Source organism: Microcebus murinus, chromosome 8 (assembly GCF_040939455.1).
Source record: "Microcebus murinus isolate Inina chromosome 8, M.murinus_Inina_mat1.0, whole genome shotgun sequence".
NCBI classification, from domain to species: Eukaryota; Metazoa; Chordata; class Mammalia; order Primates; family Cheirogaleidae; genus Microcebus; species Microcebus murinus.
This window is the reverse complement of record NC_134111.1, coordinates 16,260,966-16,283,492: the sequence shown is the minus strand read 5'-3', so window position 1 is coordinate 16,283,492 and position 22,527 is coordinate 16,260,966. Positions and strand designations below refer to the sequence as shown.

Sequence of the window (22,527 nt, the reverse complement as noted above, 5' to 3'; positions counted from 1 at the left end):
GCGCGGCTGTCAGCCTGCCTGCAGGGCCAGGCGCTGCGCAGGGGCTGAATGCCAATGTGCAGGGCCACGCGCCCGCCCTCCGCGGAGGCTGCCTCCGAGAGCACGGGGGAAGCACTTGTATTAAGTGACGCTGGACAGTGGGTTTTATGCACTGCTTTATTGCTTATGTAAAATCTAGCAAACCACTTGGGTCGCCAGTAACTTCAGAGAAGCTTATTGAGAAATAGCAGGAGGCCCGGCAGGTTGGCCAGTTTTCCACCCAGTGAAGACAGCCAAGTGAGGGAGTGCAGATCTTCAAAGCGAGCTGGAGATTCTCTCGAGAGTTTCCGTTGTCTTCCTCGGGCAGGCGGGCAGGCGGGCAGGCGGGCAGCAGGCAGAGCCGCACCTGGAGACCGACGTGTTCCCTAACTCTCTCTGAAAGGCAGGACAGCCTGCTGTCTGGCTGGCTGTCGGGAGGGAAAGAAGGATAAAGCGAGTCAGAAGCAGACGTTTTGCAGGAGAGTGGGTTAAGATGGAGAATAAACCAACGTCTGTGGAGCCTGGGTCTGTGCACCCAGAAAGCCAGCCAGGGCCCTGCTCACCTGCGCTCAGGTGGGAAGCATTCCGAGCACTTGGTATAGACAATGACAGTAGCGCAGCAGAAAGGCATTCTGACGGTTTTATGTTTGTTCAGCGTTCTCCGGCCAGCAGTTCGCCTGGCCGCGGAACCTTTCAGTATTTTAGAGTGTATTTTCCTAATCGCGTTGGACTGCAGCTCCATTCACTACAGCCCATTCACGCTTTCATTTCTGTACCCCAGCTCCTGAAAGGGTGCTGCTGCCCACCTCTACCTCTCTCTCTCTCTCCCTCCCTTACACACACTCACTCACTGGGCATGGAGACACCAAGTAAATATTTGCTGAGTATGTTGAAGAATTTGATTTTCAAGCTAAAACAGATTTATCAGCATTTTACACTGTTATACCAAAAATGAAGGAGCTTAAATGTTTAACATAAGAGGGGAAAAAAAGAATAAAGACAAGTTAAATATATCTTTTATACTGTTTAGTTAAACTAGAAGTAGCTGCCTAAAATGCCTGTTAGTAGCAATTGTCATGTAAGGAACCACTGTGATATGTAATCCACCGCCAGCTTTTCTAGTTTGTCAGCTTGCTTTCAAAGCTGACCTGGCTTTACTTTAAATAGGGGTGTTTTGGTGTTTCTAGGAAACACACTCACACTGACCCCTCTACAGCTGCCAGGTTTCTTGGTAGCCCAGGCAGCGGGGAAACCCCAGGCCACCGCCAGCCACTCCCCACCTGGGACTCTGTCACACTGAAAAGATCCACCGTAGTCATGAGCTCCTTTGGGAAGAAAATTCCCCCACATTGTCATGTCCCCCCCCCCAGTCGTCTCCTACACAGGTGATGCAAGTTAAAAATACACACGGATATGTTCCGTAAGACATCGGCGGTTCCGACTTTCAGTGGGGGGATATACTTCTAAACCATTTAGTTTGAGCAAATTAAACCACAGAGGGAAGCAAAAAAACAAACAAAAAAACACACTCTGTTTTTACTCTCCTACTGTCTGTTTTGCCTGTATGTATATTAGTTCACCGGGCTCTAAGAATCCAACTAATTGCTTGTATTCTTGCCCCTTTTATTGAATGTCATTAATATCATTGTCATGATATTGACAGAACCTGGGCGCCATTGCCACGTTGAAGCCCAGAGCGGCTCTGGCTGCAGCAGCTGCTAGGCCTCCAAGAGCATTTGTCTGTCCCCTCCATCAGTCTGTGGGGCCAAGCTCTGGAGGAGAATTAACCAGCTGTCCCTGCTGCCACATTCCTTTCAGTCCTTGCCCCACCCCCACCCCCAGACCTTGTTTCTTGTACCACTTACGATTATTTTTGGCTACAAGTAACAGGGACTTAAATCATAAACACATTGATTGTTTACCCAACAAGATAGTTCACAAATAGGTGGTCTCGGGTTGCTCCCACGGCTGAGTGACGTCATCAGAGACCCAGGCTTTCTCCATTTCCCCAGTGACTTCCCGAAGCATGTTGGCTTTTTGTGCTCAGGCTTGTTGCCTCTTGGTCACAAGATGACCACTGTATTCGAGTTAAAGGGAAGAGGTAGCGCCAGGGAGCTCTTGTCGTCAGCTTTGCCTTTTAATAAGAAAACGAACACTTTCCGAAAGTGCCCCCAAAGAATCCTCCTTGTCTCTCACTGGCCACGATGAGCTGTGAGGGTGGCAATTGGGTGGCCAACTGCCAGTGTCTGCCAGATCACCCTTTGAGAAATCTATGCACGAGGTTAGAAGAATATGACACAATGCTTCCCGGGACCACTGGAGAAAGGACAGGGATAATTTCCTCTCCTGAACATCACCACTATTGTGCCCATATTGAACACTGAAATGCAAGAAACACGTATACTAACAAGTGTGGATTCCAGTCTTGAACTTCAGCATAGGATGTCCATGACGTTCCAGAATTCTGAGTCACTGAACACTGAGATCCAAAAATATAACTAAATGTTATTGTGAGGACATTTTCTACAGAGGAGAATGCCATCCATGTTCTTGGTAACAGACACAAGAGTGCTTTGGGTTAGATGTTCTTGGTCCATTCCATTTGGAGCCATTATGCTACCGAGGACTCTATTTTTCCAACATTAGGGTGAATTTGTATGCAAGAAACTGATTATGAATCTTTGGTCCCCACTATGCTAATCTTACCATTTGAGAACAGTAATCAGAAATACATCAAGGTTAAAAATGCAAGAACACAGTTTCATAAATCATCGAAGGGTGCTGTTAATACTGAGATAATAAGTCATAAATATCTGTTCCCGCTATCCCCCAAGGCAAACTGGAGAACAAAGACACCAGCTGAGGAAAAGCAAGTGACTGCACAGAAACCTTCCTGGCTCAGAAACTCAGAAATAAGCAGAGAAATCCAAATCTAATGCAAGACTAAAAGTAAAACTAACAGTTGGCATCATACATTATGGGTTGGTTGTTTGCTGGCTATAATTAAGTTGGGCATCAGTGGTTAACTGCCTTGAAAATTAAACTCACCAAAAAGCTTTTGAAAAGGGTAATCAAAGTCTACTGAATAATGAACTGAACATATCCCTGTTATAAGGAAAAAGAATGCGTTCTTAGAGTATCTTGTTTCGTATCAATTTTGTTGCTGTAGCTGTTGTTTTAACGAACACATTTGTTTTTACCCTTGGGGTCATTGCAGCCACTTAGTGTTAGCCTCAATTTCCAGTTCTCACAGTTAGGCCTAGATGGGCTCAGTGTCAGTATATCGGTATGGACTTGCAGTGCAGAACTTGGCATGGCCTCTTCTTCTTTTTTTTTTTTTTTTGCCTTTTTAAAATGAGTTGTTAGCATTCTTGTTTGGTTCCTGTGGCCATCTGCAGCACAAATGGAGGGGGCTTTTTTGGCCTTTAAAATATCACATCCATGGCAAAGGAAAAGTACCTAAGAGCCTGAGCACAAAAATGTCCAGGAAAGAACTACTTTCCAGATCTTCTCTCATTATGCTTGATAAACGGTGCCCATCATGGCAGAGAATGTCAAAATTCCTCACATGGTATCCTTTAAGAGGAAAGAAAAATACTTGGGAGCTGATCGAAAATCTTTTTTCTTGCAGTTTCTTTCAAAGCTCAGTGAAAATGCTTATAGTTCATTCCAATTACCAGTTCCCGTGCATTTTTCTTTGAGGAGCGGTTCCTAGTCCTGCATAGAATATTTATTGTGATGTAATCATAACTGTGGTGCAGTAAGTGCTGGTTATTTCTCAAGTAGAGAGAGATTAGTCTCACTCCCAAACAGGCATTCACACAAATAGTAGTTTGCCATAGAAGTTCGACTTTAAAGCTAAATTGCGTAACATGGGTAAAAAGTAATGGACTACTTCAAGACTCTGTTTAGAAATTTTGACCTTTGTACCAGCAAAAAAAAGAACAGATGCAAAAAGAATTGTTGAGAAAGATGAATGTATGATGGTCCATAAAGAGGAGAGAACACAGCTTTATGCCTTTGTAGGGGTTTGTTTTTTTATTTTTTTTATTTTTTTGAGACAAAGTGTCACTCTGTTGCCCGGGCTAGAGCTCCGTGGAGTCAGCCTAGCTCACAGCAACCTCAAACTCCTGGGCTCAAGCGATTCTTCTGCCTCAGCCTCCCGAGTAGCTGGGACTACAGGCATGCGCCACCATGCCTGGATAATTTTTTCTATATATTTTTTAGTTGGCCAATTAATTTCTTTCTATTTTTAGTAGAGACGGGGGTCTTGCTTTTGCTCAGGCTGGTCTTGAACTCCTGACCTTGAGCAATCTGCCCGCCTCAGCCTCCCAGAGTGCTAGGATTACATGCGTGAGCCACTGTGCCCGGCCTATGCCTCTGTTTTGATTGATCATTGAAGCAGAGGTTAAAGTAAGAAAACTAGGAAAGTAATTTATGTCAAAAGCATGCTTACAGGAAGTGGGCTATAGTAGAGCTAGAGCCCCAAACTCTCTGGAATGACCCAAAGGTGTAATGTACATTTGTTGGGAGGTAGAGGAGGGGTTACGAGTCCTGCTTTGGCCCCAATACAGCTGAGGGATGCACAGTGTTAATGTTTATGATCATAATTGTTTATGATCATCAAGGCCCAGGGGCTCTTTGGAGTAGATTAGTTTGGAAAATGCTTCCCAGCTCCCCAGAGAGTCAGGGCTAATAATTAAGTTCTAGGACACTGCCGACTGGGACAATGGGAGCCTCTTGGGGTGTAATGAGTGCTCAGTGGTTATCAGCCTTCTTTCTCATTCAGGTTCTGAGCAAACTGGAAATTAAACAAGGAGGCCAAAAATATCATGACTGTTACTGAGAAAGACTAAGTTGGAGGAAATAACTTTGGGTTGAGCGTCAAATGGGCTTTGGAATTAGCTGGTTTACCCAGTCACAGGCAAGACCAGATAAGGAAAGGTCTTGCCCAGAGGACCAGGGCAGCATACCTGTTGTTATGAGTCATTCTCTCCCAAGAAGGAAAAGAAAGGAGGGAAGCAACCTGTGCCCAGTCTGTTTTTCCCAAATTTACCAGATATGTCACCCCACCTCCCTGCGTATGGAAGGAAACATCAAGGTAAGAGGAAAAACATTTCTCCGGCAATCCTCCCTCAAGCCCATCACACTGAAACATAGTCATTTTCAAGAATCCCCAGGCTCTCTGAGTTAAGAGTTAAGCTGTTAAATAGCATGGACGTTTGGTGCTATGTCTGTCACCTGCACATAGACATGCATACTTGCTCTGTTGCTCATCAGGGTGAGCGGAGCCCAGGCACATTGCATTGAAGCATTTATTAGGGTATGTATAACATAGAAAGGGCAGGTAGACTTGTCCCTCACCCATAGCAATGTTAATTATTTTTTATTTTTAATTATTATGGGTATATAATAGTGGAATATCTTTATAGGGCACATGTGGTGATGGTCTGATACAGGCATATTATGTGAATTAATCAAATCAGGGTAATTGGGTTATCCATCACCTCAGATATTTATCATTTCTTTGTGTTAGGAACATTCTAGTTCTACTCTTTTAGTTATCTTAAAGTATACCCTAACTTATTGTTGATTGTAGTCACTATGTTGTGTTATCAAATATTGTTCATTCTATCTAACTATCTAGCCCTATTTTTGTACCTATTAACTACCTCTACTTTATCCCCCCACCCCACTAACCTTCCCAGCCTATGGTAATGATCGTTCTACTCTCTAGCTCCATAGAGAATAGATCGATTGTTTTTAATATTTTGCTCCCACATATGAGTGAGAACATGTGAGATTTGTCTTTCTGTGCTTGCTTTACTTTACTGAACATAATGTTCTCCAGTTCCATCCATGTTATTGCAAATGGCAGGATTTCATTCCTTTTGTGGCTATATAATATTCTACTGTGTATATGTACCATAGTTTCTTTATCAATTCATCCATTGATGAACACTTAGGTTGATTCCAATCTTGGCTGTTGTGAATAGTACAGAAATAAACATGGGAGTACATATATCTTTTCAATATACTGATTTCCCTTCCTTTGGATATATACTCAGCAATGGGATTGCTAGATCATATGGTAGTTCTCTTTTTAATTTTTTGAGGAACCTCCATACTGTTTTCCATAGTGCTTGTACTAATTTACACTCCCACCAACAGTGTACGAGGGTTGCCCTTTCTCCACATTCATTATTGCCTGCATTCATTATTGCCTGTCTTTTTTTTTTTTTTTTTTTGAGACAGAGTCTCACTTTGTTGCCCAGGCTAGAGTGAGTGCCGTGACGTCAGCCTAGCTCACAGCAACCTCAAACTCCTGGCTCAAGCAATCCTCCTGCCTCAGCCTCTCAAGTAGCTGGGACTATAGGCATTTGCCACCATGCCTGGCTAATTTTTTGTATATATATTAGTTGGCCAATTAATTTCTGTCTATTTATAGTAGAGACGGGGTCTCGCTCTTGCTCAGGCTGGTTTCGAACTCCTGAGCTCGAGCAATCCGCTCGCCTCGGCCTCCCAGAGAGCTAGGATTACAGGCGTGAGCCACCGCGCCCGGCCCTATTGCCTGTCTTTTTGATAGAAGCCATTTTAACTGGGCTGAGATGATTATAGTTTTGATTTGCATTTCTCTGATGACTAATGATATTGAGCATTTTTTCATATTCCTGCTGGCATTTATATGTCTTTTGAGAAATGTCTATTCAGATCCTTTGCCCATTTTGTAATCAGATTATTTGATTTTTTTCCTATTGAGTTTGTTAGAGCTCCTTATATATTCTAGTTATTAATCCCTGTCAGCTGGGTAGTTTGCAAATATTTTCTCCCATCCTGTGGGTTGTCTCTTCCCTTTGTTGATTGTTTCCTTTGCTGTGCAGAAGTTTTTTAGCTTGATGTGATCCCATTTGTCCAATTTTGCTTTGGTTGCCTGTGTTTGTGGATATTACCTAAGAAATCAGACCAATGTCCTAAAGTGTTTCCCCAATGTTTTCTTTTAGTACTTTCATAATTTCAGGTCTTAAATTCTTTAATCCATTGTGATTTGATTTTTGTATCTGGTGAGAGGTAAGGGACTAGTTTCATTCTTCTGCATCTGGATATCGAGTTTTCCCAGCACCATTTCATACCAATGTCATTTTAAAAAATTTTCATGTGGAAATAATATGAAACTTACAGAAAAGCTGTAAAAATAGCACAATTTCTGTATACCAGCTTCTGTTTATGTTAACAACTTGCATAACCACAGTATTAATACAATGGTCAGAACTAAGGTGACATTAACAGATTATTAATAGATCCATGCTTTGTATTGGTATTTCCCCAGTTTTGCCTTTTTCTGTTCCAAGATCCTATGCAAGGTCCCACATTGCATTTTGTTGTCACATCTCCTCCTTTTTCTGTAATCTCTCCCAGTGCTTCATTATTTCCTTGTCTTTTGTGATCTTGATACTTTCGAAGAGGACCGGTCAGGTTTCTTGTGCACTGTCCCTCAGTTTGGGTTTGTCTGAGGTTTTCTCATGATCAGATTGAAGTTCTGCATTTTTTACAAGAACGTTCCACAGTGATGTGCCCTTCTCAGTGCATGGTAGCAAGGGGCACATGATGCCAATGTGTCTCATTATTGGTGATGTTAACTTTGATCACTTAATTCAGGTGGCGTCTGCTGGGCTTCTCTGCTGTAAACCTACTGTTTTTCCTTTTTAATTAATAAATAACTTTAGGAAGATACTTTGAAACTATACAGAGATACTTTCTTTCCTCCAACTTTGCCCAATAATTAACTTAAGCATCTGTTAGTGGATCTCTCCCACACCAATTATTACCGTGGTGATCTAATCTTAATTTCTATTTCACTCATTCCTTCTGCATTTATTAACTGGAATTCTTCTGTAAGGAAGCATTATCTCTTCTCCGAATATCTATTTATTCTGTTATCTATTTATATCAGCATGGACTCGTGGATATTCACTTTATTCAATAATTTAAAACTATCATTTATTTTATTGCTCAAAATGCTTCGGCTTTGTCCACTGGGGGGTTGGAAAGTCCAACGAAAAGCTCCAGTTTTGTCCAACCCAACTTTGTCCACTCCAGCTTTGCCCACTGAGCCATTGGTTCAAAACTGAGGATTGGAGAAGTTAAGGGTATCATCCTAGGAAGTGTCCAAGGAGTATTCTAGTCTAGATCTGTCAGACTCCAAAGTTCATATTATTTCCATGGGGTAAAGAATTCTTTCAGAAGTAAAATGAAATGTGGACATGACCTGCGTTAGTGTTCTCCATCCCATTTTGTAGATGAGGAAAGTAAGGCCAATAAAAAAGAAGATCACAAGTTCTGGAAGCCCCAAAACTTCATGGAAGAAGTTAATAGAAGACTAATGATATTCAAGCCTAGTATTTCTTTACAGTCTGACACTATCCGCAATTCTCCCCAGGTTGTTTTCATGGTAGAGTTATTAACAATTTCAGCTCATTATTGAAACTTAAACATTGCTTACCTTATGGCCAAATATCGTTTTCCATTGGGGTTCCCAACTATGAATGGGATTTTTGAGCCTAAGTGGTCATTTTGACAGGTCAAGAAATAATGCATCAAAGAAAAAAACTAAACAACAGCACCTCATGTAACTGAATACCTTCTTAGTAAGTGGCATGACCATTTCAACTCCCAGATCACTTCTCTGGCAATATAAATTTATTTGAAAATGATGTTTCTAAAAGAAACAAAATCATTAATTTTTTTCTTCTCATCGTCAAGTATTACGTTCTTAATAAGACTTAGAAAACCATAAAATTCCTGAAACTACATCTGAAAAATTATGATTAAGCCCGGAGAGGGAAAAAGTTACCACATCAACATTTATACTCTGCCTTTAAAGGCTCCCCTGCTTCGTGAAAGCAGAAAATAAGAGAACAATCTGGATCTACCAGAAGTAAAATGAAGACATTACAGAAGATAAGATCTGCTGAAACTTAAGTTTTAAAGCCTTTTTACAAAAATGAGGTGGCTTCTGGCTCATGCCGGAGACACTGCTAGACAGCTGGCTGATACAGAGCCTCAGGGGAGAGTCTGCCCAGGTTTTCCTGCAGGGTTTGCCTTGAAACAGAACAGCGCCTAAAACACCTAAATGCTGGTTTTACTCAGCAGGCCTGCATCTCACCCATCCTGGGAGCAGCCGTCAGGTACTGGCTCCAACTTGGCCTTTCTTTTCCCATTTTGCCCCCAAGCTGGGCTGCGTCCCCTGCTAGAATGTGGCCCCATCTCTAGTCCCGAGGATTCTAAGCCCAGGGCAGGGTGTGGGTCTGTTATGAAGGGCAGACTTTCTGCACAGACAGTTCACCCCCCAAAAAATTTTAAAATATGGAGATAGATTCCACCAGTCCTGTAAAACTAGCAGAGGCCTTTGATAGAGTAGTCTTGACGGTTGTGGATCCCAAAGAGATACTTTCTGATATTCTTCAAAAAGCAAATGTTCTGAACTGTGGTGGTTTCTCTCATATGATTGCAGGGGAATGACTGGGCAGAAGGGATAGATTGCATAATAAAAAGGTGATCGGATTTTGGCAAAATAGAACAGAGGTCAGCAAACTACAGTCCCCAGGCCAAATCTGGCTCACCACCTGTGTTGTAAACAGAATTGTGTCCCACCCCAAATTCATATGTTGCAGCCCTAATCCCTAGTGTTATGGATATTTGGAGATAGGGCCTTTGGGAGCTAATTAGGGTTAGGTGAGGTCATGAGGATGGGGCCCTGGTCCAGTGGGACTGGTGTCCTTGTAAAAGAGGGAGAGAGACTGGAAGAGGACGAGCTGTCTGTCTGTGTGCGTAGGTAGAGGAAAGGCCATGTGAGAGGAGGCAGAAGCCGGCTGTCAGCAAGCCAGGAAGAGAGCCCTCGCCAGAAACTGAATTTCCTGGTAGCTTGATCTGGAAACTTGTAGCCTCTAGAACCGCGAGAAAATTAATTTCTGTTGTTTAAGCCACAGAGTCTGTTGTATTTGGTTACAGAAGCCTGGGCAGACAAAGTGCATTTCTGGAAATGACGTTTTATTGCAGCCCAGCCACACCCGCCTGTTTGTGTATTGTCTATGGCTGCTCCTGTGACACAGTATCGGAATCGAGCAGTTGTGACAGAAGCCATTTGGCCTGCAAAAGCCAAAATATTTACTATCTAGCCGCCCTTCACAGAAAAAAGTGTACCAACTCCTGGAATAGAAATTTATAGTCTACACAGTAGGTTTTGAACAGGAAAAGCCGCCTTGATGTGGTATTAAAGGGCCAAATGGAGGAAACCACCTTAGTGGGCAGTGGCCAAATTAGCAGTGGCCTGATCACCTCCGGGAGTGCCCTGGACTTCCCACTTGGTCACCTCACCTGTGAGCTCCATCATGCGCCGTGAACACGCATGCCCTCCGTGGCGGAAGTGCTTGGCGGGCAGGCCCACCGGTGAGGGAGCTGTCCTCTAATGAGGCTGATAGGACAGGTCAGTCGTGACAATGGGGTGCAGCCTGGGAGGCAGCAAATAAGAACCTGGCTCATCCCTCCCTCTCCATGGCTGTGGGTCTGGTCATAGGGGATGTCAGAGGCGTCCCCGAGTCCCTGCTGCAGAGCGGGAGCCAGGCTGTGAGGCATAATGAAACCTTTGCCATCAGTGAAAAGACTTCTCCTTGGATAAATTAAAATTTGCATTTATAGCCTTCATGTGCTCTCTCTCTCCCTAAGGCAGTACTTTGGAAGTTTAGACCACCTGTGTCAGAGTCACCTGCAGGTGGTTCTGGAAATCTGTGTATTTAAAGAACACCCAGGCAGTTCCGCACAGGGATGCCTGACAAGCACTATTTGAGCACCTCTGCCCTGGGGGAGTTCCAGCTCTGCTCCCACCTGGGAGTGGCTGCACCTTCTGGCCGGCCCTTTAGTGAAGTACGGGGTAAAGAACTTTGATGAAGCAAAGTTTTGGCACCACCCCAGTGATTCAGTACATTAAAGAGTTTTTGTACCCGTCTGCCGCCAGCCAGGCCGACCTCAGGCTTCTGGGCCAGCACGCTGGGATGGGAGGCACGTCGTCTCAGTAGCGTGGAATTCCAAAGCCGGGAGCTCTGCTGCGCCGGACTCACGTCCAGCAGGGCTGGCGCAGGTGCGTTCTATTCCGCCCGCTCCAGCTGCCGTGCCCCAGCTGTGTTGGGAGCAGGCAGAAAGAGCTGGACTCAAACAGGGAAAACACCATCTTTCTTCTTTCCCCGTGTAATCCATAACTCAGCCCTCGAAAGCCAGCCAGATGCCTGACGCAGTGCCGGCTGCAAAGAGGGAGACAGGGGCCCATCCAGCATCGGTGTCAACTTCGGAAACTTCCTTCCTTCTTTCTCCCTTCTGCCCCGTCTCCTGGCTTGCCCTTGATCTTCCTCCATCTGAATACAAAACTAACAGGTCTGCTAAGAGGCAGCGCAGATAGGGTCCAAGAGGAACGAGGATCAGGTGTGTGAAGCTGTGGAGAAAAGAGGAGCCAGTAGCTCTAAACATCAGAGCTAATCAGTCAGTCTAAGTGTGGACGTCACCAGCCACTCTGCGTGAAGTGCCGAGGTGTACATTCAATCAGCGGCTACTTGTATGAATGAAGGACATGAATCAGAAAATGCTGCATTTCCCAACCAAAGTTGTGGATCTGAGTCACTTGCTAGAGGCGTCATAGAATTTATGGTTTAAAATTTTGTACGTTTATGTAAATATGTTATTTTTTACTTCACACAAAGTGATCTTAAATGAAATGGTATGGAAACAATCATCCATCTAAATTTTTTTCTATGGCAATTATTAAATACAATTGACATTTCCTGAGCACTTCCCAAGTTCTAGGCACCATTCTAGGTATGCAAAGATAGACTTGCTAGTGGCTGATATTGGGAGAATTACTAACAGCACAGTTCAGAAAACAGCAGAGTTTAGACGACAATCTGAACTAATAGTTTCCTCCCTGGAGCCTCTCTAGGAAAAGTTAAGGCACTTCCCTTTGACCATCCTGTGTACGGACAAGGCTAATAACCAGTCCAGTCAAAGCCCATATCATCCACTCCATGGAAAGTTACTTTCAGCAAAATAATCAGAAGTGAGGAGACCGAAATGTGAAAGTGGAAGTCTTAAATCTGAGTCCACAATTACCTAATTTTTTAAAAAAAAATTATAAAATTAGCATTATGGTTAACTCCGAGGAAAAGTAAGCGTGTAAGATTGTGAGGTTGTTGTTAAGAGAAGCACAACAGTGTCGGTAAAATTCTCGTTCTCAGACTTGATGGCAGATTTATGGGTGTTCATTTTATTACTATGATTCATAAATTACATATATGTTACCGAATGATACATAATAAAAGCACTGTAATCAAAAGGAAAAAACAAAGTACTCCATGGGCAGATAATAGCAGCAGCAGCAGCAAACCTCTGCCGGGCGGGGCACTTTCCCAAGTGCTGTACACATATTAGTTCATTTAATGTGGAAGATCATTGCGAATATCTTTAAGACAGGGAGAATGCACAATGGTGCAGGAAGGTTTTTGTGGCATCCTTTTGGATGCATTTCAATCTAAATATGTATTGAATTCCTGTGTGTAGGGTACAGAGGATCCAGTCCCTTTTTCTTCTTTCCATATCTCCTTTCAGCACAACTCCTAAGAGTGTAAATTCCTTCATAGTCCAATTTCATGGGTCCCAGGGACCAGGTCCAATTGCTATAGTAGAATGAACAGCCTTGGATATAACCTTGGTATTTTATTTACACTTTCCTTCTTTCTTTTGCATGCCCATCATTCACATCCTAATAAATAAGGCAGATTAATACGAACGACTTCCTCAGGGAGAACAATCTGTAGTGTTTTTTACAGCAAGCATGAATAGCCACCCATCTCAATCCAGGAGCCCCCAGGAGGCCATCGCCTCTCTAAAGACTTAAAGAGGATTAAAGTTTTAAACGCTGGGTGGCTTGATTAATTTGGTGATTGTGGGTGTTGTGTTCCATGAGCTCACTTCTGGTCTTCGGATTACAGCTGTGAGAAATGACTTGGTGTTGGCAGGACACCTCTCCATCCCCTGCAGGGTGGAGCAGCTGGGAGCTGGTCCAAGCTGGGATTAGCTCGGCCCCGTTTGATGGACAGCTGTCATCAACCAGCCAAGCCTGCTAGCTCTGGGTCTGCATCTCCATTACCAAGATCAGAGCCTCGAAGCTCTTCCTTGTGTCAGCCAAGGCTGGGAGGTGTGTTTTAGCTTCATGCAATCTCTGTTACCCAGGCCCCACCAACACAGGAATAAAATCCTGGTTGCAACTAATCTGAAAAGCACTCACTATCCTGAGACCTCCAAACCCTACCCTCCTCTTCTCCTCTTCCTCCCTTCATTCACTCACTCATTCATTCATTAAATGCTTAGTCTTCATGTGCCAGGCACTGTTCTTATTTCTGGAGCTTACATTCTACTAAAAAAAGGCACATTAGTAAAATATGTAGTGTATTAGATGTGATTAAGAGAAAAATCATGCAGGGAGGAGGGGTAGAAAGCATCTCTACCTGTTTGGAGAAGTCTCCAAAAGGTGTCCCACTCCTGTTCTTGGTGATTACCTTCTCCTGCCCTAACCTGGCAGTGATATTTACAAACAGCTCCAGACCAGCCATAAAGGTTCAGGCAAACAGAACCCATGGCCAGCCGCAGCCCGGCCAGCCCTTCCTGCCCACGGTGCTGCTGAAGTCTTGCCATCCCGTGTTCAGGGAAGCTCCAATCTGAAAGGCTGGGCTGTGTTCTGGCCCCCCTGGGGCTGCGTGCTGGTGTGTGCTCTAAGTCTTGGAGATTTCAGCGAAGCAGCTCACTTGGTATATTTTCCAGTTCTATTAATTTGTAATTACAGATGCAATCCATTAATATATTCCCACTGCAAAACACTCAAATACCGCAAATAAATCGAAAGTTGTTCCTGACTACCACCCATCCCTAAAGGGCCCGTGCTGTTCAGCGCGTAGCCTCTGGACTTCTCGCTGTGATTTGATGTAGCGCCGTAAACTCACACACTGAGATTATGTACACGCACATCTCCCTACGGACACGCTGCCAAGCACGTATTGTATTGCTTTGTGGTTTCTTCTTACATAAATGGTGTACTTAAATATCATTCTGGAACTTCATTTTTCCAATCATTGAGAACCATCCAGATCAGAGCAGAGCTCTGCACTTTCCTTTTAACTGCTGCTTAACACCCCATAGTATAAATGTACCTTTTTCCTGTTAAGGATGTGAAAGTGTGTTTTGTTTTGAAGGTAAAGGCTGAGGGATGGAAATATTGGACTCGTACATCTTAAATGATCAGAGAGTCTTCCAGTTGCTCTTATGCCAATTTCTGCTCCAGCCAGCAGTCCACCAGAAGGCCCTTCTGCCTCAGGCCCAAACCCGAGCTCTCTGGGGCTGGGTTAAAGGAAAAATGTGAGGACAGACAGACAGACACAAGTACCCCGCCCCGTGACCCCGAGACTTGAGTCTAGGACAGCTCATTATGGCTCTCTCTCTTCTCATAGTGTGTTCATTCCCAGGAACCCTCTGTGGGTGCAGCTAGGAAGGGGCTGGCGCTACACTGAGGAAGAGAAGCCATTTGATAAAATGGATCATGGGACAGGGGATGTTGTTTATTTTAAGTCGCTTTAAAAAAGGTACTTTTTTCTCATGGTTCTGATTTCAAGCAGTAAGAAAGAGTCTACAATAGCCTCTCCTTTGGACACCTCGTGTCCCTCTTTAGAGACAACTAACAGTCTCTCTTTTTTGTGTATCCTTCCATAAATATTTTATGTAAGTATGCCAAATGTATGTGTGTGTGTGTGTGTGTGTGTGTGCATAGCTTTTGCCATTTTTTCCCAATGGATGTATATATTATAAGGTAGTAGAATGGTTAGGGGGTTAGATCGTAAAGCCAGGCTGCCAAGGTTTCAAATCCCGGTTCCACTGTATATTACCTGCATGGCCCTGAAGCACGTTACTTAGCCTCTGTCTGCCTCAGTTTCCTCATCTGTAACATGGGGATTACTGCTAGATGAATTAATATTTTAAAGCTCTTCAAACTGCATCTGGAACATAATTAAGAAGCATAGACTCATTTGTTAAATACATAGTAAAAGAAAAAAGTAGAAGGAAGGAAAGAACGAAGGAACTGTCCAGTTGTGCTTTGTTTTTTAACAACATTATCTTGGAACTTATTCCTCATTCTTTCACAGCCTCGTGGATTGTGTGGCTAGGGCGCTGGATGTTTACCAGTCCCCTGGTGATGGACAGACTGTCCACTCTTGCCACTGCAGTTCCCCTCTGCCATGAGTAACCTTGTGTATAGCCATTTCCTATGTGTGTGAATATGTCGGTAAGATAAATATGTAAGAGTGGGATTGCTGGCTCACAGTATGTGCATTCGCAATGCCGATAGCTGCTGCCCCCTTGCCTCCCTGGAATTAGACCTACTCACCCTCTTAACCAACAATCTGGGAACAGCTTGTTTCTAAGACTCATGAACATGGTATTAATAAACTTCTTGATCTTTGCCCAAATGATAAATAACAACTGTATCTTGATGTAGTTTTAATTCACATTCCTCTGTAGGATGAGGGAGGGTGTCTTTTCACGTCTTTCAAAGCTCTTCCTATTTCCTTTTCTATGAACTGTCTGTTCTTATGTTCTCCCCATTTTTCTACTGGGTTATTATTTATTTATTCCCTACCGATTTATTATTTATTCTGTACTGATTTCTAGGTCTTTTTTACACATTAAGGAAACTTGCTCTTTGTCATTCGAGTTACGGTTATATTCCCTAATATTCCGCTTGCCTTTTTACTTATAGCGACTTGACTAGGCAGAGTTTGTGTGTGTGTGTATAGTCTCATGTATCAGAAGATTATTTTTCTGTAATCTTCTGGGCGTTACGTCTAGAATAGCCTTCACTACTCTTCCATGATAAAAGAAATCTCCCAAGGTTCCAAAGTGCCTTTTAGTACTTTTATGGTTTTATTTATTTTTTTTTTTCAGCATTTAAATCTTTGGGCCACTTTCCATTTATCCTGGTAGTCATATGTGTGTTGGAACTGGTCAATACTTCTAAGTCCCCACTGGGCTGTCCCTGCATCCCTGATTTCCTTTCAGCCTGAGGCTTAATTCTGCAGACTTCCACCCCTTGCTGCTGCAGATCCTGTCCTGTGGCTCTCTTTAGTTGCACCAGCACAGGCTGCACCCACTTCCTCATGCCCAAGCCCAGGGACATTCTCTTCAAGCTCCTCAGCAGCCTGTGTGGTGTCCCATCACATGCTCTCTCCAGGGCAATTCTCATATCCCCCAAGACCACTCTCATTTGTGCGTGGCCCTCCTCCCCACCCCCAGCCTGCCGGCTGAAGAGCCTAGAATGAACCTGGCATGCTTTTCTCTATCTGAGGCCCTGGGAGAGGCAGCTTGTTCCCACGTCTTTGCGGCTTCCGGATGCCCGGCCTCAGCCCCATCCGTGTCTTGCAAAGGCTCCGTGTGATCATATTATCTCCACCGCGTTCATTGCCATTAAAGGGATGAATAAGATGCCTTTCTGTTTTCTCAAGGCCCTCTTTCATTTTGAATTTCCCCATTGCAGGTAGGACAACACCTGCTACCTGATTCCTCTCCCACTGCCCAGGTGATTGCCAGTGTACTCTTCCTTCTTCTTCAATCTCTCCAAAGCTAGCCCCTCCAGACCTCCACACCGCCAGCTCCCTGCCATTTACTTTGATGCCAGCGGGGCCCACATTTCCTTTCATCTGGTTAGAAACCTCTTTAGTCATATCCAGTGTCACACAGAGCATCTCCAGTTCCAGCCTCCCAACTCGGACTTCCACCAAGGGAGGCTCTCGGGGGGCCACAGCTGCCCTCAGCATCCCATCGTTTGAGCACTCTCACTGCCCCTGAGCATCCTCAGGGGCCTGGCCTGGAGTGGCCAGCCAGTCAGTGGACACACCTGTGACATCAGACCCCTTTCTCGGCACAGCGGAGGGAAATGGCAGCCTCCTTTCAGCATCCACCAAATGCCTCTTTTTTTCCTGGGGCTCTCAACCTTCCCCTTCAGACAGCCTTTCTGTAATCCTCCCGCCTTGGCCTCCAAGAGTGCTAGGATTACAGGTGCGAGCCACCGCACTGGGCCTGTACACATTCGTGAATGGTATCACACGCTACATGCTGTTCTGCAATTTGTGTTTTTACTTAGTGCCATGGCTGGGGGTTAGTTTTAACCCACCAGGTTAAGGTCAGTTTATAGGTTCATAAGGTCAGTTTATATAAACTGACAGGGGTGTCAGTTTATAAACAACCAACTGGAGAGCTTGCACCCCCCAACTTCCCTTGTAAAGATGGATTGTTCCTGACTAAAGATGTGAGGGTCTCGGCAGACATTGCAGCTCTGCTGGGTCCATCTCGTCATAACCTCACTCACTGTTTATCGAACTAACATACCTCATCACTGATCCTTAATCTGGCAAAGTTAGGGTTAAAACTAACCCCCAGCCATGGCACTAAGTAAAAACACAAATTGCAGAACAGCATGTAGCGTGTGATACCATTCACGAATGTGTACAGGCCGGGCGCGGTGGCTCACACCTGTAATCCTAGCAATCTGGGAGGCTGAGGCGGGAGGATTACTTGAGCTCAGGAGTTCAAGACCAGCCTGAGCAAGAGTGAGAGCCTGTCTCTACTAAAGATAGAAAAATTAGACAGGCATCGTGGCAGGTGCCTGTAATCCCAGCTACTCAGGAGGCTGAGGCAGAAGGATTGATTGAGCCCAGGAGTTTGAGGCTGCAGTGAGCTAGGCTGACGCCACTGCACTCCAGCCCGGGTGACTGAGCAAGACACTCTGTCACAAAAAAAAAAAAAAGTGTACAAATCCACGTACTTTATTTCTCCATGGGAAAATACATAAATATATAGAAAAAGCCCTGGAAGAAGGCACAGCACTGATGACAGGGGTTGTCTGGGAGGGAACATGGGGAGGTACTGGGACGGGCAAGAGTACTCAAGGGGCGTTTTCACCTTACTGGGTATCTGAACTGTTTTACAATGAAAAATATATTTGGTAAATATTTTTAAATTTTTACTTAAGAGAAAAATGTTCATTGTAGTTGAACTGGCAAATGACAATGCTTTTAATAGTTAAGAAAAAGATAGTGAGTAAAACTTGCATTCCTAAAAGGGGAAGTGGATAGAGAACGTGGGGATTGTGGGAAATGTAGAAATGGGCAGGTCCCGGAAGCATATGCCTTGGAAATCAGACATGCCTCCCACACGCACATACAGGTGTCCTCCGTACCTGGGCTTTCACCAGAGTTCTCACCTTCCAGGATTTTCTAACAGGGTTAGAAAATCAATCTTTACAAGCAATCAGTTATAGAAAGATATGACATAGAATTGCATGTTTTAAGGTAAAGTACTTATTTGCCTCCCATTTGGAAGTTTTAGGCAGTTTGATTTTTTACTGTTTCTGCAACACCCAAAGTGGCAATTCTCAAAGAGGAGGGAGCCCAAACCCACACCACACCTGCCCACACACCTGCCGAGAAGGAGCAGGTAAGGAACCCGGGCGGCTGGCAGGAGTGCCATGTCCCTCGGCCATGTAGGGCAGCAATCACGCTAAGACCGTTCACCTCAAAGTTCAGCTTAAGCATTAAATAGTATCTGTACAAAAAAAATTTTTTTGTTGATATAAAACAACCGCACACCCATGCATGAAAAACAATCTTCAGAGGAAACCCTCCCCACACACAAAAGAGCCCCACCATTTTTGTGGTTAATTTGGTGTTCTCTTTGCTATACAGTAATAGTCTTGACACATAGAGCCAGAATGCTAGGTTCAAAAATCATAGTTCCATTTCCTACATGTGTGACCTTGGACACGTGACTAAACCTCTCTGGCCCTTAGGCTCCCCATTTGTAAGTGGGGCGCCTCCCTCGTAGACTTGCTGCAGGTGGTATGTGAGCTAGCACACCACAGCCATCTGAATAGTGCCTGGCAGGCAGGAAATCCCTTAAATAAAGCTTGGCTAGCATTATGATTGGAATTGTGTCAACATCCAGCTTTAAGAAATCAAATGATTATCCAAGACACCCTAATTTGATGACTATACTGTGATTTGGACAGGATACATACGATCCTTGAGACAGGCCTTCCAGTCTTCTGGGGAAGTTCCTTTCTGAGCCCAGACTGCATGTGTTACTGAGTGCTAGCGGGTGGCCCTGATTTGGCAGATGGCCATGTGTCCTGAGGACAGAGCTTCCTTCCTGAGAATAAGGCTGTCCTGGGCACAGTGTCAGCCCCTACGCTAAAATCAGTAGAAAAATCAGGGCCCCTTCAGTAGGGATCAGACTTATTCCCCTTTGGGATTTGGTCTTTCTTCAAAGAACTCCAGGATTTAATCAACACAGTTGAGAGCCATCTCTCTGGGGTTGCTTATAAAGTAATAACAGAGATAAGATCTAGAAGCACCACTTGTGGTCCTAGCTGACATGAGATAGTTTGAATCAAAATTTTAAAAAAAGTAAATAAAAAGCTATGTCTTGTGCACAGTGTGAACTCTGACTTCAAAAAAAAAAAACAGACTTTCATTTTAACAGCTCTTTATTCACTGATATTGGGATCTAAAGTAGATTTGGGAACAATTTTGTTAAAAAGTGGTAAAATGTGACTGCCTCTTTTGCCATATATTATATCTTGTGTATTTTGGGGAGCTCAGTCAAACAAGTGGAAGCACCTCCTTGGCCCCACCAGGTCTCTGGGCTGCGGGAGGAGGAAGGATGAGCTGTGGTTCAGATCTGGGCTCAGAAGGACGGCTGTCCTTGGGCCAGTGCGCATTAACCCGGCTCCTTTGGGTCTGTGTTGCAGGGATCATGTACCGCAAGTCGTGTGCGTCATCAGCGGCCTGCCTCATCGCCTCTGCCGGCTACCAGTCCTTCTGCTCCCCAGGGAAACTGAACTCGGTGTGCATCAGCTGCTGCAACACCCCTCTTTGCAACGGGCCAAGGCCCAAGAAAAGGGGCAGCTCTGCCTCGGCCCTTAGGCCGGGGCTCCCCACCACCGTCCTGCTCCTCAAATTGGCCCTCTTCTTGGCACACTGCTGAAGCCGAAGGAGATGCCGCCCCCTCCTGCATTGTTCTTCCGGCCCTCGCTCCCCCACCTCCCCGAGTGTCTGCTGGGTGTCCTTTTATCCTGGGTAGGGAGGGGAGTGTGTGTTCTCTTTTTTTGTTCCTTTGCAAAGAGCTCCATGTAAAAGCATTTTTGTAAGCTCTGAATAAATTCAGCCTGACTGAATTTTTCGGCGTGTACACTTGAAGGAAGGGGGCCACAGAGCGAAAGTTCGGCCCCCTGTGGTGTGACCAGAGTCAAGGCCAGGCTGGCAGAACCAAGGCCTTAGAAGTCACTGCCAAGGTGGCCCCTGCCTTTCCCACAGCCTCTCGCTCCCATCCTGTCCCTGGCGGGGGGCACAGTTTCTGTCGTGTCCGCTGCGCGAGGGCCACGCTGCTTTGGAGCGGGGAGGGAGCGCGGGTTCCCGCTGGAAGCCTGCTCACCCCACCCCGCATTCAAACTTCCTGCTCCTGGAAACCGTTCTCGGGGCCGGCGGCGGCCGGTTTCGTCTCCGAGCTGGGGTCTGGCGAGGCGGGGCCCGGCGGCTGGGGCTGGGGCTGGGGCTCGGCTTTGGCCTCGCCCTGGAACGTGCTCAGGAGGACCCTGTCGGCGGCCCTGGCCGAGGCCCCGCGCAGGGAGGCGACGAGCAGCGGGCGGCGGGCGGAGCGCGCGCGGGGCCCGCGGGCGGCGCTGGAGCCGGCGAGCGCGCGCCGGCGCCTCTCGTGGTCGGCGTGCGGCAGCGCCAGGCGGCAGCGCAGCACCTGCGCGAACGCCCTGCGGAACTGCTGCGACGACACGTTGTACAGCAGCGGGTTGACGACCGAGCTGAGGTAGAAGAACGTGTCCGAGAACGGGAGGAGGACCATGTACGCCCGGAAGTAGGAGCGCGTCCAGTCGTGCTTGGGCTTGGCCGCGGCCATGATCCTCCGGATCTGGTTGGGCATCCAGCAGACGGCCAGGGTCACCACGATCAGCCCTGCGCGGGCGAGGGCGGGAGAGAGAGAAACAGAGCGACACAGCGCAGCGTGAGAACAAAACACGCGAATAAGTGGAAACCGTGAAATACGCAGCCCCTCGGTTCTGTGCTTGCTTGGCCAGAAACGGTACCAGTGTCTTTCAGTGTTGCGCTTGGCAGGCGCTTTTGCGAAAAGAGAACTGAACACTGCTTCAAACCCGGGGAGGAGAGTTGGCTGTATTAAAGACCATTAAATGCTTCAGACAGTGTATTTATACCTGTTGGTGTCTGTTCATTTTTTAAAAAAAAAATGTTTTCATTGATGGTTGTGTATCTGGAAAGCATTTTATGTTGCCCATAAATCCGGTTTTGTCTTTTTGTTTTAAAGAACTAGATGTATAGATACAGTACTGTATTTTAAAAAATGCACAAAGAAGACCCAGTGATATTCTTAAGTCGAATGGAAATAGTGTCCCTTTGGTAACAAGGAAGCATATTTAATGGCACTGATTTTTGCATTTGATTTCAGGGGAAGCAATATCAGGAATAGCCTGTCACTGAGAATTTTTTTTTGGGGGGGGCATGTGCTAGGTGTGCACACCTGTAATCATGATGCTCATATCTGCAAGAGCATCTGTTTCTTTTCAAACACTTTTAGATACATCATCTCTTCCACCATCACGTGGAAGAAAAATTACCCCCGAACAATGACAAATATAAAACTTCAGGTTCAGCCAGGAATATGCTCACTGCTTTTGCAGCACTGAGTTTCGGTGTCAGCAGGCCCTAGAGAAGAGACACCTTTCAGGGTCCCTCCATGGGGATCAAATGGGGACTGCAGGAACATTTGCATGCCGACTATTTGCATTCAAAACTTGCACAATCATCACCATTTCTACAGTTCTGACAGAGAAAAGGAGGCTACATAGCCTACCAACAACTGATCACAAGCATCATAAGAGTTTCTCTACGGTGACCTAAAAAAAAAAAAAAAGAGAGAGAAGAAAAAAGGAAGATCAGGAAATCTGCAGAGCATTTGCTCTCTCTTTCCTGAAGAAGCCAAGACACCAGGGTGTAAGTTCCTGTGTAGAAAGCTGGTATCTTAATGCAGTATTCATATTCTCAGAAAGGCTTCCTCCTGTTCCCTAATTTGAATCATAAGATAATAATAAGGAAAATTCATTCACATTTTCAAACCTGATTTTCCAGGAAACTACAGGGAAATGATGGTTGCCAATGAACGCTTCCTGCCTATGATCAACGGTAATAACTATTTCATTAGTAAATGCTTCAGGAAAAACAGCCATGTTCACACATCCCAAGTTGGGCTTCCTGCACACACTGGCCTGAGCATCCCTTGCCTGGTGGCACAGGGACCCTAGGTGTGAGTTCTCTGTACCTTAAATAACTCAGCTGCCCCAGC

At 45.3% G+C, this 22,527-nt stretch overlaps 2 protein-coding genes across 3 annotated transcripts in view; one reads left to right on the top strand and one right to left on the bottom strand.

Annotated features, from left to right (window-relative positions):
* LYPD1 (LY6/PLAUR domain containing 1) overlaps positions 1 to 20,436 on the top strand; it is a 30,712-nt gene extending 10,276 nt beyond the window's left edge. Inside the window, exon 4 of one of the 2 annotated variants that reach the window (XM_012740064.3) lies at positions 19,910 to 20,436. In XM_012740064.3, the coding sequence (XP_012595518.2) occupies positions 19,910 to 20,145 (236 nt within the window). In that variant the 3' untranslated portion in view covers positions 20,146 to 20,436. The remainder of the gene's footprint in view (positions 1 to 19,909) is intronic. The other variant, XM_012740063.2, reaches the window with a different exon arrangement.
* The window catches only part of GPR39 (G protein-coupled receptor 39), a 198,735-nt gene continuing 195,835 nt past the window's right edge, over positions 19,628 to 22,527 (bottom strand). Inside the window, exon 2 of the mRNA XM_076005477.1 lies at positions 19,628 to 21,125. Coding sequence (XP_075861592.1) covers positions 20,605 to 21,125 — 521 coding nt within the window. The 3' untranslated portion in view covers positions 19,628 to 20,604. The remainder of the gene's footprint in view (positions 21,126 to 22,527) is intronic.